The sequence below is a fragment of the Balaenoptera physalus genome (assembly GCF_965194825.1).
Source record: "Balaenoptera physalus genome assembly, chromosome: 14".
Classification (NCBI taxonomy): Eukaryota; Metazoa; Chordata; class Mammalia; order Artiodactyla; family Balaenopteridae; genus Balaenoptera; species Balaenoptera physalus.
Window position 1 is genome coordinate 49,228,187 of NC_138893.1, and position 13,060 is coordinate 49,241,246.

A 13,060-nucleotide genomic window follows, 5' to 3' on the forward strand; every position below is an offset into this window, starting at 1 on the left:
TGTTGGTACTAAGACATTTATTACATCATAAAAAATCCATTGTTGTCCTGTTTTTCCATATGTACATGCTCCTGTGGACAGTCCCTCTGTCCAGCCCCACCTGCCCACCCTCCATGGCGCCAATCAACTCTCCAAACTGACCAACTAATTAATAAAAGAGGAAGAACTAGAGGAGGTGGCCCAGGGCTGATGGGAGTGGGGTTGGGAGAGGGAAACAAAGTGCAGAGTGGTTGGCTTGGCTCTCGATGCCTGACCACGGGCAGGAGGAGCACAAGGGTGGGCACTGCAGGGTTGGTACAGTGATGCCTCCCCGAGCTGCCAGGCTGCAGGTGATACCTGAGTGTGCTCTCAGGTTGGACTCCCAGGAATGGAGAGCAGAGGAGGAAGGTCCCACAGACTGACTGTGGGTCCCAGGAGGGGCTATAAAAGTTCTTTTTCGGGTCCCCATCCAAGTAGCAGTGATAGCAGCTTGGGCTGGGACTGAAGAATTTGCGGCCCCTGGGACAGCTGAGAGGTGGGCCAGGGACAGCCTGGTAGGAAGTACTAGTCCTGATTGCTGAGGGGCCTGCCTTAGTTGACCTCAGAGGTGGGCAGGGGGTCTGTGGGGCGGGGTGTGGCCAGGAGGGGCACAGGTGAGGTGGCCTCGATGAGAGCGGGGTTGAGTATGATAGGCAGAGTCATGGGGGGCACGCCCACCTGCAGTGGGGAGGCCAAGGGCTGCAGGATCAGTGGGGGCTGAGCCAGGGGTGGAGGCCCATCCGGGGTAGGGCTCAGCCTGCTGGGGCTGGATGCCACTGGTGATCCAGAGGAGCTGCTGTTGGCAGGTCGGGGGCCCTCGGGCTTCTCAAAGTCTAGAGGGAAAGCAAGGTGGCTGCAGTCAGACTCCCTCACATTCTGCAGCTAGTTTACCAAACTTCTGCTCCTCCCATTCCTGTAAGCAAAATGACTCCTCCCAGTCTACACAGTTGAGAGTCTGCTCAAAACTTATTCCAGTGTCCAGCTACCTCATATCTACCCTTTATCTCCTTTGCTGTACCTCCAGTAGGTTAATTTTTGGTCTGGTCTTTATTAGAATTCCTGAAGGGCAACCTCTGCATATTCATTCCAAGTCCCTGATCCAGCCTCCTTCTCTGAAGCCTGAAAATCCCAGGCAGCTAGCTCATCATAGCTGACCTGGCCCTGCCATTTCCCATAAGAAGAGCAGGTGAACAGGATCTTCTGGTCTTTCCTTCCCCTGGCTCACAGCCCATGCTCAGCAGCAATCTCAAAGTACTCCGGGCCTCCTTGACTTCCTGTTTGACATCCAGCAAACTCGCTCAGAGGGACTCACCACAGGTCCCCAGCTCAGAGGGCATCTCTGGGGGAGGTGGATGGCCAGGTGTCCTGGTGTCACCAGCAGCAGGAGTCAGGTGGGCTGAGGCCAGAGGTTTTGGGGCATGAGGCTCCATGGGCACAGGGTCTGGGGAGGGTAGAGAATCCAGATGGCAGCTCTCGGTGCTTTCTTTCAACTAGAGTCCTGGCTACCCACTAGACTTCCCACCCACCCCGGGCACAGAGAACTAATTGTTAGCTCCAGACTCTCTTTGATGAAGTTGGTCGGAGCCCCCTACCCTGGATGACAGTCTGCTTGAAGAGCTCATCTCGTAGGTGGGGCAGGAAACAGTCAATGCGCTCCCAGGTGATCTCCCAGAGGGCTGAGGGGCTGCCTCCTCGGGCATCCGCACTGTGGAAAATCTCTGCTGTGTCCATCACCAGGAGCATGTTCTTCAGAGACTCAGGGATGGCCTCTGACTGCAGGTGGCAGTGGGGCCATGAGAATGGGAAAGAGGGCATGGGGGGTTATGGTAAGGAGAAGGCAGCCACCAAGGGGGAAACAGCAAGTCTTCCCAGAAGATGGGAGAGGAAGTAGGCAGCTGGAGTTGGGCCGAGGCAGAACGTACCAGTAAGTCACTGGAGCCTGCGTGCATGTACTTGTCCATGAAATCCAGGATGGTCAGCCAGAGGGCCGCAAAGGTAGAGAGCGACAGCAGTGGAGACAGGTGCTGCAGGAAGACCTATGGCCCCCCAGCCCCTTTCAGCCAAGAGTAGGGTAGGAGCCTTCTGCACCCCTCTCCAAGGGTGGGAGGCAAGCCTGCCCTATCTTGTGTGGGAATCCTGGATCAGAGACTCCTCTGAATTCCAAAATCCTCCCAGGTCCCTGGGTCCTGCTGAGTCTCCATAGCTGGGGGTCCTAAGCACCTACATTACATCTCTAGGTCCTCCCAGCAGCCTTGGCTTCCCTGCTTGCGAAGAGGCAGGTGTGGGGAGAGTGGGTGGGTGTAGGGTGGTGAGCAGTACCTTAGAGAGCAGGGTGGAAGCCCTCATCCGGGTCTCCTCCATCCCGCCCACATCTGCAGGGCTGATGTTTTCCAAGAGCTTGGTCAGTAGAGGAAACAGCACCTGGTGGGTAAGAAGCCAACATCTCCCTAGCAGGGTCAGGTGGAAGCCTTGTCCACCTGACCCTGGGCTGCGGTGGATGGGTACAGAGCAGGAGGGAAGGTCTGATACAGGCTGAGGATTGACATCAGGGGCTCTTCAAGCTGCTTGGCTCTCCTTGTCTTTAGGATTTGCACTTTACCTTAAGACCAGAGGGAAGTCCTACCTTGTTAAAACAGGACTCCCATTCCAGGGCATCTAACTTTTGCAGATCATGTACCAGTAGTGCTCGCTGCAGATAGGTCAGTGCCTGCATTCGCACCTGGCGCCGGGCATCACAGCACAGGCAGGCAATGCCTGAGAATGAGAACAGGCTCAGGATCCTTTGGGCATCCTGATCCTGGTACTTTCCAAGTGCCAGCTCCACCTCTGCCCCTGCCCTGCCTGCTCCCCTAAGGTTTACCCTGAAGTAAAGGGCACCAACAGTGGGCCCAGAGGGTGCGTGAATCCGCTTCGATCTTCCGGCCTCCTGTGTCCAGGTGGCGCTGCTCCTCCGCCCATGAGCTGTAGATAGAGGCTGCCCTTGTGTGTAGGGTGTGCATCAGGTCTAGCAACTGGGGTCACAGGAGGGGCAGGACATGAATGGGGTTAGGTCCGGTAGATCCCCTCCTCATCAGCCCACTCCCACTGTCCCTGACTGAGTGCTCAGGGGAGTCCCTAGTACCGATCACACCATACTCCACCCCTCTCACCACTCCCTTCTCCTCAACTTTATGAGCTGGTTGTCCTAGTCTTGACCAGTGTTTCCCAAAGATGGGTATTACTCCTAGTAGCGGGGACTTGAGGAGGTGTGTGGACTAAGTATTTAATAACACAATTACACAGTGAGAAAGGTACTTTTTCACACTTTCTGATGACAGATAAAGCCTCACCTTGTTAATCTCATTTTAAAAACAGCAAACCTCAGGCTCAGAGGCTTTGATAGGCAACAGTGTCTGGCCAGATTTAATAATTTTTTGTTTTCGTAATTTTTCTAAGGTTATTCTATTTAAAGCAATTAATTCTCCATTTATTTAGTGATGTAAAGTCTGGTCATAAAATAAATTTTATATGTCCTGAATAGACAACAGAATAACTCTGGAAGGATAAACAAGAAACTGATGGCAGTGACTGCCTCTGGTAAGGGGAACTTAGCAGCTGGGGACGGGAAATGAATGGGACTTTTACCTGCTTACCCTTTTGTACCTTTTGAACTCTGTGCTATGTGCATTTGAATTACTTATTTCAAAAACAAACTAATTTTAAAATGAAGCAAGCAAAGACTTACAGGCGGTCCTGGACAGGGGGGCACTGTGGGGACGCTGGCTGAGGCCCTGGCTGGAACACAGGCCCTTCCTTTCCGCCCTGGCTGTCCCTGGCCCCACCAAGACTCCCAATGTCAGGTACTGGGAGAGGAGAGGAAGTAAAGGGTGCCATACTTACGTCCTGACTGACCTGTAAAGACACCGTATGGTAGCTGGCAGGCACACCTTCGTCCTCATCGTCATCACTATGCCCGCCCCGAGTGGCATGTTGGCTGGAGGTTCGAGGCCGCCGAAGCATGGAGCCTTCCTTGGATTTCTTCTTGAAGCGGTTCCCTTTGCTGTCATACTTGTGACTCTTGCCACGTTTCTCCTGGGACTTGCACCCTGAGCAGGGCCAGACCCAGGTCACATTTCCATATCCATGGGTACAGATGGCCTGCTCCTCCCTTTCCCCCGTAATTCACATGGCTACTCCCCAACTGCCCCTTCATCAGGTGACCCACCGCCATTCAGACTGGCCTCCACAAAGATGCGGAGAGTCTTGACACAGAGCTCAAAGTTGTCAGGTGTGATGTGGGCAGCATCACGCACGATGAAGGACAGGGACTCCACACACTTGAGCAGGGACTTGGTGTCATGTGGCCCGAGGTCCAGCCCCACTGTTAGGCTGTACTGATTGACCAGGGGTGAAGGACCTGGCCAGCTGGGCCCAGGCCCTGGCTTGGAGTTATCGATGTCATCCTTCCCCACCTGTAAAGTACAGAGGAGCTGAGAATCCAGGCTTGACCCTGATCTTCCCCTAGCTGCCCTCTCAGAGGGCCAGGAATCTTTCCCACAGGCCAAGAGGGGATGACTAACCCGCTGCCCGTATGCTCACTCACCACTAACCAACCGCTGTTGACCACATCAGCATCTGTGGCTGATCGGTGAATCTTGCCAGGCCTGCCATGGTCAGTGTAGACCTCCGAGTCAGAAGTGTACCCTCGGTCCAGGCTCACATCATTTTGATGGTAGGATGGGAGTTCACTATCTGATTGGGCTCCTGAGCCAGCAGGGAGAGGGGCAGAGTCAGGGTAGGGATGGGGAAGTTGGGATGAGGGATAGTTTCAGCTCTCAGAAGAAAGGTGCTGAAGCCTGGCCTCTCTTTTCTCTTGGTCTGGATTAGTTTCAGCCTTGTCACCAGAGGGCTGAAGGATGGCCTGGAGAGCTTCTCTCTTGACCAAATGGGGCAGCAGGCTAATTTGGGCTCCTGATGGCATCTAGTAGCAGCTGTTGGGGAGGGAGGTGGCAGTGAGGACAGAGTTTCTGAGAAAACAGTCCTCAGGACAGTAGGAAGCCTGGCTTCATAGCCTTCTCCATTGCCTACTTGCCTTTATGCTGTTTAATCTGTGGGTAATGGGGAGAGGCCCGTTAGGCACAGGAAGCTCTGGAAGCAGATGGCAGAAGCCAGGGGTATTTAATCTGCTGAACACAACAACCTGCGTTTTGTTTTCCTGTCTCAACCACTGGGGCCATAACTGTTTATCTGCCAGTGTGGTTCTCTCTGGGAAAGGGCTTACCAGCATCAGGTGCATCGGCCCTGGCTGTGGCCTGCAGGGCAGCTGGAGGCTTTACGCCTGAGCCAATGCACTCCAGCAGCGTGAAGAGGGTGGCCCAGTCATCACTTGAGTGGATGTTGGCTGCGTTAGTCTTAAGGAGTTCATGGAGCCCATAGGCTACCTGGTGACTGACTCGGGACAACACGCTGGGCTTCATTAGTAGCAAAATGCGCAGGGAGAGCAGTACCTGGGGCAGGAGATGGGAGCAGGAAGTGGAAAGTAAGCACACGCGTCTTGTCTAGCCTCCTTCCCCACCAGCCTCCCTAGGCTAGTGAGGATAGTTTTGGCTAAGACCCAATTTAGGGTACTCTGTGGACAGATGGCCAGGGGCAAGAAAGAGGCAGGTGTGGTTATAAAAGGGCAACATGAGGGATCCTGTGGTGTTGGAACTATTCAGCATCTTGGCTAGCGGTGGATACACAAACCTACGCAAGTGCTTGAATTGTGTAGAACTTAATACACGTATGAATACAAGTAAAACTGGGGAAATCTGAATAAGATTAGTGAATTGTATCAATGTCAGTATCTTGGTTATGATACTACACTATAGTTTTGCACAATGCTACCATTGGGGTAAAGTGGGCAAAGTGTACAGACAGCCCCCAACTTACGATAATTCAACTTAGATTTTTTTTGACTTCACAATGGTATAAAAGTGATACACATTCAGTAGAAACCATACTTAGAGTTTTGATTTTTTCCAGGGCTGCTGATATGCAGCACAATACTCTCTTGTGATGCTGGGCAGTGGCAGGGAGCCACAGCTCCCAGTCAGCCATGCCATTATGAGGGTAAACAACTGATGCACTTAGAACCATTCCGTACCCAGACAACCATTCCGTTTGCCACTTTCAGTACAGTATTCAATAAATTACCTGAGATATCCAATACTTTATTATAAAATAGACTGCATATGAATCTATAATTATCTCTATTTTAAAAGTTTAATTTTTAAAAAACTGAAAAAAAGACCAGTAACATTATGCAAAACTACAGCATAATATCATAACCAGGATACTGACATTGATACAATTCACTAATCTTATTCAGATTTCCCCAGTTTTACTTGTACTCATACGTGTATTAAGTTCTATACAATTTAAGCACTTGTGTAGGTCTGTGTATTCATCACTAGCCAAGATGCTGAATAGTTCCAACACAACAGGATTCCTTGTGTTGCACGTTTATAACCACACCTGCCTCTTTCTTGCCCCCATCCCTAGCCCCCGGCCATTTGTCCACAACTTCTAAAACCTCGTCAATTCAAAAATGTCATATAAACGGAATGATATAGTATATAACCGTTTGGGATTGGCTTTTTTCACTTAGCATAATTCCTTAGACAGTCATGCAAGTTGCTGCATGTATCAATAGTTTGTTGCTTTTAATTGCTGAGGAGTATTCCATGGTATGTATGTACTACACTTTACGTTGAAAACCATCTGGGCTGATTCTAGTTTTTGGCTACTACAAATAAAGATCCTGTGAACATTCACGTATAGGTTTTTATAAAAGTAAACTTTCATTTCTCTGGGATAAGTGCCCAAGAGTGCAACTGCTGGATTGTGTTGTAACTGCATGTTTAGTTTTATAAGAAACTGCTCTATCATTTTACATTCCTACCAGCAATTTATGAGTGACCCACATCCTTGTCTGCATTTGGTATTATCACTGTTTTTCACTTCAGCCATTCTGACAGGTGTGTAGTGGTATCTCATTGTGGTTTTAATTTGCATTTCCCTGTTGGATAATGATGATGAACATCACTTAAGCTTCTTCATGTGCTTATCTGCCATCTGTATATCTTCTTCGTATCTTTCACCCATTTTCTAATTGGCCTGTTTTTTTTTTTTACTGTTATGTTTTGAGTTCTTTTATATTTTAGGTATTAGTCTTTTTTCAGATATTTGATTTGCAAACATACACTCCTTGTCTTTACCTCCTTTTCACACTGGGCTCTCATAGAGTAGAATTTTTAATATTGATGAAATCTACCAGTTTTTCCTTTTATGGATTGTATTTTTGGTGTCAAGTCTAAGAACGTTTTGCCTGGCTCCCAAAGATATCCTCCTATTTTTCTTTCTAAGGTTGCATAGGTTTACATTTTACATTTAATTCTATGATTCATTTTGAGTTAATTTTTCTATAAGGTATGAGGCTTAGGTCAAGGTTCATTTGTCCCCCGCCCCCCCACCATGGATTTCAATTGCTCCAGCAATTAAAAAGATTATCCTTCCTCCACTGAATTGTTTTTGCACCTTTGTCAAAAAATTAGTTAGGCATCTTTGTGTGGGTCTATTTCTGGGTTCTCCTGTTACATCGATGCATGTGTCTGTCCCTCCAAAAATACCACAGTGTTGATTACTATAGCTGTATAGTAAGCCTTAATATCAGATGGAGTGATTCCTTCCATGTTTTTTCTCAAAATGTTCAGCTATTCTAGGGCCTGTGCTTTTCCATCTTAGAATAAGCTTGTCTATGTCTACAAAAAAACCTTGCTGGGATTTTCATAGGAGTTGCATTAAACTTACAGATCAATTAAGGGAGGAATGACATCTTCACTACATTGAGTTTTCCAATCCACGCATATGGTATGCCTCTTCATTTATTTGGGTCTTCTTTGATATCTTTCATTAGCATTTGTAATTTTCAGCATACAGATCCTATACATGTTTTGTTAGGTGTATAGCTAAGTATTTGATTTCATTTGGAGCACTAGTAAATGGTTTCATTTTCTATATGTTCATTGTTAGTATAAAGAAATGTGATTAATGTTTGTGTATTGATCTTATATCCTGTGACCTTCCTGAACTCATTTCTATGCTGTTTGTCTTTTATAAATTGGGTGAAGAGATCTCAGGAGGGTCCTAAGCATGAGAGCCGGGAAATCAGGTATGGGGCTGGGACTGCCACAAGGCAGCAGCTGTCCAGCCCTACTGAGCAGAGGTGCTGAGTACTAGCTTCATGCCTGAGGCCATTCCAGATTCACTCCCAATGTCCCTGTTAGACTCCCCTAGCCCTGTGGTAGGTTACTGGGCTCATGCTATGGGGCACTAAATGAAGTCTCTGTCTCAGGCCATATCCATAACTGATACTGTGGCCTTAGTCCCTTGTATACCTTCCTGCCCTCCCAGCTGCACTCAGCTTACCTGGCCACTGATCTCTTCTCTCCGGAGTAGCCGAATGGCTAGGCGCAGCAGCCCCACCACTGCCCGCTCCACAAGGAAGCAGAAGTCCTGTGCCTGGACACATAGGTGGTATAGATGGTCTCGAACAGTCTGCCACACACAGCCCACACGGTCCCTGAGAAACATAAGGGATGAGGATAGTCTCAGCTGTAAAGGCCACTGGGCAATAAGCCTCTTTTTCTGATTGAGGCTAGGTCCTTCAGGGCTCAGGGGTATTATACCCTAAGCAGGCAGCTATAATGAGCAAGCTTCTCCTCTACTGCCTATAGCTTCATGTACTTCTTGTCCCTAGAGCCCACTCTGCAAGATTACTCCAGGCTTCCATCCCTTTGGCACAAGCCCAGTATGAGGCCTGCCTAAAGACTGCCTTCTACCTGTTCTCCAGCACAATCCTCAGCAGCATCTCCAGGCAGAAAGCAGCATCCTCTTCATCATAGGTCTCTTCATCTGGTGTCACTGAGACCAGAGCCTGGAGGAGAATAATAGCAGGAAAATAGGCATGGAGGAGAAGCCAGCCACTGGCCCACCCCTGACAGAAACTGAGGCATACACCACTATCCCTGTCTCCCCTCCCAGACCCAGCCAGCCCTTTCACCCCTCTTCCCTCTTCACTCTGTACCTTCATGAGCTCCTGCAGTGACTCCAGCTGGAGGAATTTGCTTTCTGTGATCATCTTTTCTGGGTCACATTGCTAGAGGGGGCACAAGAGAGGGGTTACTGATAAGGACTAGAGGGAAGAGAATGTTCCCAAGAAGCCAGGGAGAGAGGGCAGAAGGAGTCAGCTCTGGTCACAAACCCTAGATGACCCTATTCTTCAGTTCATAGGACAGTGTCTATATAGTAGAGAAGGGTCTAGGCTTGTTCACCAGGGGTAGGCAGGGGCAGTTACCTTGATACAGTCCAAGGCCATTCTCTTGGCCTCTTGGTTCTCAGTGGATGGGCCCCGCACGCTAGACTGCTCAGTACCACTTAGTGTCAGCCAGCTCACGAAGCTCAGCACTGTTGACTCTCCTCTGTAGAAAAAGAGTACAAGCTCTAGTGAGCTCCAGAGTTCTAATCCTCCCTCTGCAAGGTCTCCAGCCTCTGATTTCCCCTCACCGGTTTGATGGTGTCTCTTCCCGTTGTAGAGAGATCTTGCCATTGGGATCCACAAAATCTTCTACCTGGAAAATCAGGTCAAGAATAATTTCTTTCCACATGCCCTGTGCATTTCCTGCTCTGCCATGCAAAGTTTTCTGGCTTTCTTCCTGTTGCCCTCTGCCCTACACTATTGACTGGGCCCCTCCAATTGATGACTGGCAATGACTTCTACCAGCCTTCCTTTACAGCTATCCCCATGGCCAAAGATCTGTGGTCTTACATTTGAGGCGTTCCTGGTAAGTTTCAGCATGCATCAGGCCCAGTGCTACTCTCAACCAGTTCTATATGCAGACAGTACTTAATCTTGGAGCTCTTGCCTTGTTATTATTGATTAGTCTCCTACCAAGAATTACCTCCACCATAGCCTTGGGCAGCAGTTGGGCTCGGAAGAGCTGCAGCATGGCCTCCATGATATTCTTCCAGCCCTCCCGCAGGATGTCACCATGACGATGGGCCAAATGAAATACTGTCTTGGCTGCAATGTGGGCTTTAGGGTTGCTTCCAAACACAGTGGGCAGGTTCTCAATGGACTGGAAAGGAAGATGAGATGAGGCTTAGGGCCTGGCAAATGTCTTGAAAGGAGATTCTCTTTGGCCTCTACCTATGGTTCCTAAGGGTCCTTCTGCTAGTTCTGCTTCAATCCCCCATAATACTGGTGGGAAGGGCTACCCTGGCTAAGGCCTTCTCCACTATTGCATCTCCTCTCTCATCCCCATTATATGAGGTAATGCTATTCTCATCCTAGGGTGTGTCAGACAGAAATGGCTAAGCTCTACTGTAGTCCAGGGGTAGTGAGAGAATATGCTGATGGAAACCAGCTCCACAGATAAGGGTAGGTCTATGGGTAAAAGAGAGGTCTTTCTTTGGAACTCCAAGTACACAGTTCCTGTCCCTGCTCACCTCACTGCTGAGAGCTGTGAATTTGCATAGAGAGATGATGAGATTGTCAAACACATCACTGAGGCCATAGTGGGCGGAGATCATGGCGCACTTCCTGTAACGTCACATACCAGATACAGTCACTGAAAGGCCAGGCAGCCCTTCCAAGTCCCCAAGGAGGCTTGCTTGGGATTCTTCCCTAATCAGTCCCAGGAAGAAACCTTTGACTCTTGAGTCTGTTTAAGACTGAGCTTTCCCAAGCTTCAGCCTCCCTGAAAAACTCAGGAGGAACCCATTCTAAGGAAAATAAGAGTAGGAGTCAGAGAGGCATGGAGGCAACCAAGTTAACTCAGAGAGGTGGAAGGAGATCAAGACCAAAGTCAAACTCTGGCTACCTGAAGCCAGAGATGGCTTTTTGGATGATTGTCTCCTCAAGGCTTTTGTCAAAGACATAAGAAAGAGCAGCAATAGTGGGGCCCCAGGTCATGGTGAAGAGGTCAAGATCGTAGCTGCCAGCAGGCACACGTAGGAATATGCCTTCTGGGGTAGCACCTCGATGAAGCAGCACATTCCATACATAATTCTCCCGAACCAGGCCTGTCTGCTCCTCAGGCATCACAATTTCCTCATTCCTGTCAGGAGGTAACAAAAGGAGTAGGTGCACTGCTCTGAACCTGACTGGTTACAAACTGGTTACAAACTAGGGCTTTCTACCCATTACTGGCACTTTCCTTCAATGAGAGGTCATCAAAACTGCAGCTCAGTGGTCTGCTTCCCTCCCCACCAGTGGCACCATGGAGAAAGAAAAGAAGCATTCCATAATCTCCAAGCCCCGTCTCTAAGTGGGCCTTTAGTTCTATAGTAAGATCTCATATTCTTTCTGGGTATGAGAGGATGAACAATTCTACCTTTTCTGATTTACAGTAAAAACCTAAGTGTCCCAAACCTCACCCTCTAGTACCCATCTTGGGTTCTCTACTAGCCCCATAATGCATCTTGCAAGCTGGACAGGACAACCTAGCTTCTCTGCGTTCAGAAAATGGGGCGATGACATTCCACTTAGCAGGGGCAGTTTGGATCCTGGCTCAGGGTACTAAAGTTCTAGTACTGTTCAGGCTTCTTTAAGGAATAAATCAGCTGGGGGAGAAGGGGCTACCCAGATAAATTACGATGCTAAATCCAGGGCATATGAGTCACTGCAGTCTGACGTGACTCCAAAATCTGGAGAAGGAAGTAGCGTGCTTCTCCTTAACAGAGATGCTACACCATTCTCTACGCGTACTCACTTGATGGCATGGTACATGTCCTCCAGAATGTCTTGCTCAAAGTCCTTGCCTCCATTCACACCTTTTAGATTTTTGCGAAACTCCTAGAGACAGGGCAATAAGCTTTACCCCCCACGTGTCAATGCTGAAGCCCCACTCAGGGAACTCCTGGGTCTGTGGTAAACAGGACTTTAGGAAACAGTAAGTGACAAGAATCCACTTCCCTACCCCAGTTCCTCTTTTGGATTGGTCAGTGCCCCCTGACTCCCTTGGACAGAAGCTTGTCCATTGTGCCCACTGGAAAACCCATGTCCTTCCTGCTACCTCCAAAGCTGTGCTGGAACTGCTCTGCCATGGCTGGGATCCACTCTTACCTCCAGAGTCATAGGTGCATTCTGCTTGCGAACGTTGTGGTTGTGCTGGTCAGTATTAAGCATGATGACAGCATAGGCCAGGGCAAAGCAGGCATCGCTATTGGCAAATGGGGAGCCATTACAATTCTGAAAAATCAAAGACCCCACCTATGTCAATGCCCTTCTCTGGCCAATCAAACCCTCACTACCAACCCACTGGTCAATGCTGATAAAGAGGGAAGGTACCAGCCAGAAAGAGGCCCATCTCTTGCCTACTCCTTGATGGAAGCTGGCCCCTCTATGGGAAAGCTCACTGACATTGCTCTCAGCCTTCTTAGGAGACAGCAACTGGGTCCTTCAGTTGAAGCCACAGAAACCCTTAGTCAAATTAATTTGGGATGCTGGGCTCAGCCCCTGCCACTCAAACTCACCCTCCAGTGTTCTGTGAATGCCTCTAGCAACCTCTGGATGACCGGTGCTTCCCCGGGCAAGCGGAAGGCTTCCAGGTAGAGACGGAGAGCTTCGTCCAGCCGCAGACCCTGAAAGCTGAAGGTGCTACAGGGAAAGAAAGAAGGACGAAAGGCTTAAGATGTATAAGCTGCAAATGTTGGGTGCTCTATTAGCTACAGTTCCACTAAGCTTCTCCTATTGGAACAGAAGAGGCTGAGAGCTCTGGCAAAGGGGAGGTATCTCCTGGTCATCTCTAACACAGAACCAGAATTTGACAACCCCTAAGCTTAGTACTCTTCACATCAGTGTGCTCCTACACAGAAACCTCATCCCTGGAACCCAAAACCTACCCTGTGCTCAGGAACCCTACTCCACCCTTTTGCAATATTCTCTATGTAGAATGGAATGGTGCCCAAAGCTTTCTTGCTGGAGACTCTTTCAGATCCAACAGATATAAATCTTGGGAAG

General features: G+C 49.1%; 1 protein-coding gene across 8 annotated transcripts in view; it reads right to left on the reverse strand.

Annotated features, from left to right (window-relative positions):
* The window catches only part of GBF1 (golgi brefeldin A resistant guanine nucleotide exchange factor 1), a 122,772-nt gene continuing 109,712 nt past the window's right edge, over window positions 1–13,060 (reverse strand). For 6 of the 8 annotated variants that reach the window (XM_082425045.1, XM_082425041.1, XM_082425046.1 and 3 more), the window contains 22 exons: window positions 12,574–12,697; window positions 12,164–12,289; window positions 11,811–11,893; window positions 10,920–11,156; window positions 10,546–10,639; window positions 9,999–10,175; window positions 9,604–9,668; window positions 9,395–9,518; window positions 9,125–9,196; window positions 8,880–8,974; window positions 8,467–8,620; window positions 5,279–5,504; window positions 4,601–4,761; window positions 4,223–4,469; window positions 3,898–4,103; window positions 2,879–3,029; window positions 2,642–2,772; window positions 2,338–2,439; window positions 1,941–2,054; window positions 1,611–1,791; window positions 1,331–1,459; window positions 1–851 (listed from right to left, as the gene is read on the reverse strand). In XM_082425045.1, coding sequence (XP_082281171.1) covers window positions 571–851; window positions 1,331–1,459; window positions 1,611–1,791; window positions 1,941–2,054; window positions 2,338–2,439; window positions 2,642–2,772; window positions 2,879–3,029; window positions 3,898–4,103; window positions 4,223–4,469; window positions 4,601–4,761; window positions 5,279–5,504; window positions 8,467–8,620; window positions 8,880–8,974; window positions 9,125–9,196; window positions 9,395–9,518; window positions 9,604–9,668; window positions 9,999–10,175; window positions 10,546–10,639; window positions 10,920–11,156; window positions 11,811–11,893; window positions 12,164–12,289; window positions 12,574–12,697 — 3,280 coding nt within the window. In that variant the 3' untranslated portion in view covers window positions 1–570. The remainder of the gene's footprint in view (window positions 852–1,330; window positions 1,460–1,610; window positions 1,792–1,940; window positions 2,055–2,337; window positions 2,440–2,641; window positions 2,773–2,878; window positions 3,030–3,897; window positions 4,104–4,222; window positions 4,470–4,600; window positions 4,762–5,278; window positions 5,505–8,466; window positions 8,621–8,879; window positions 8,975–9,124; window positions 9,197–9,394; window positions 9,519–9,603; window positions 9,669–9,998; window positions 10,176–10,545; window positions 10,640–10,919; window positions 11,157–11,810; window positions 11,894–12,163; window positions 12,290–12,573; window positions 12,698–13,060) is intronic. The other 2 variants (XM_082425044.1, XM_082425042.1) reach the window with 1 other exon arrangement.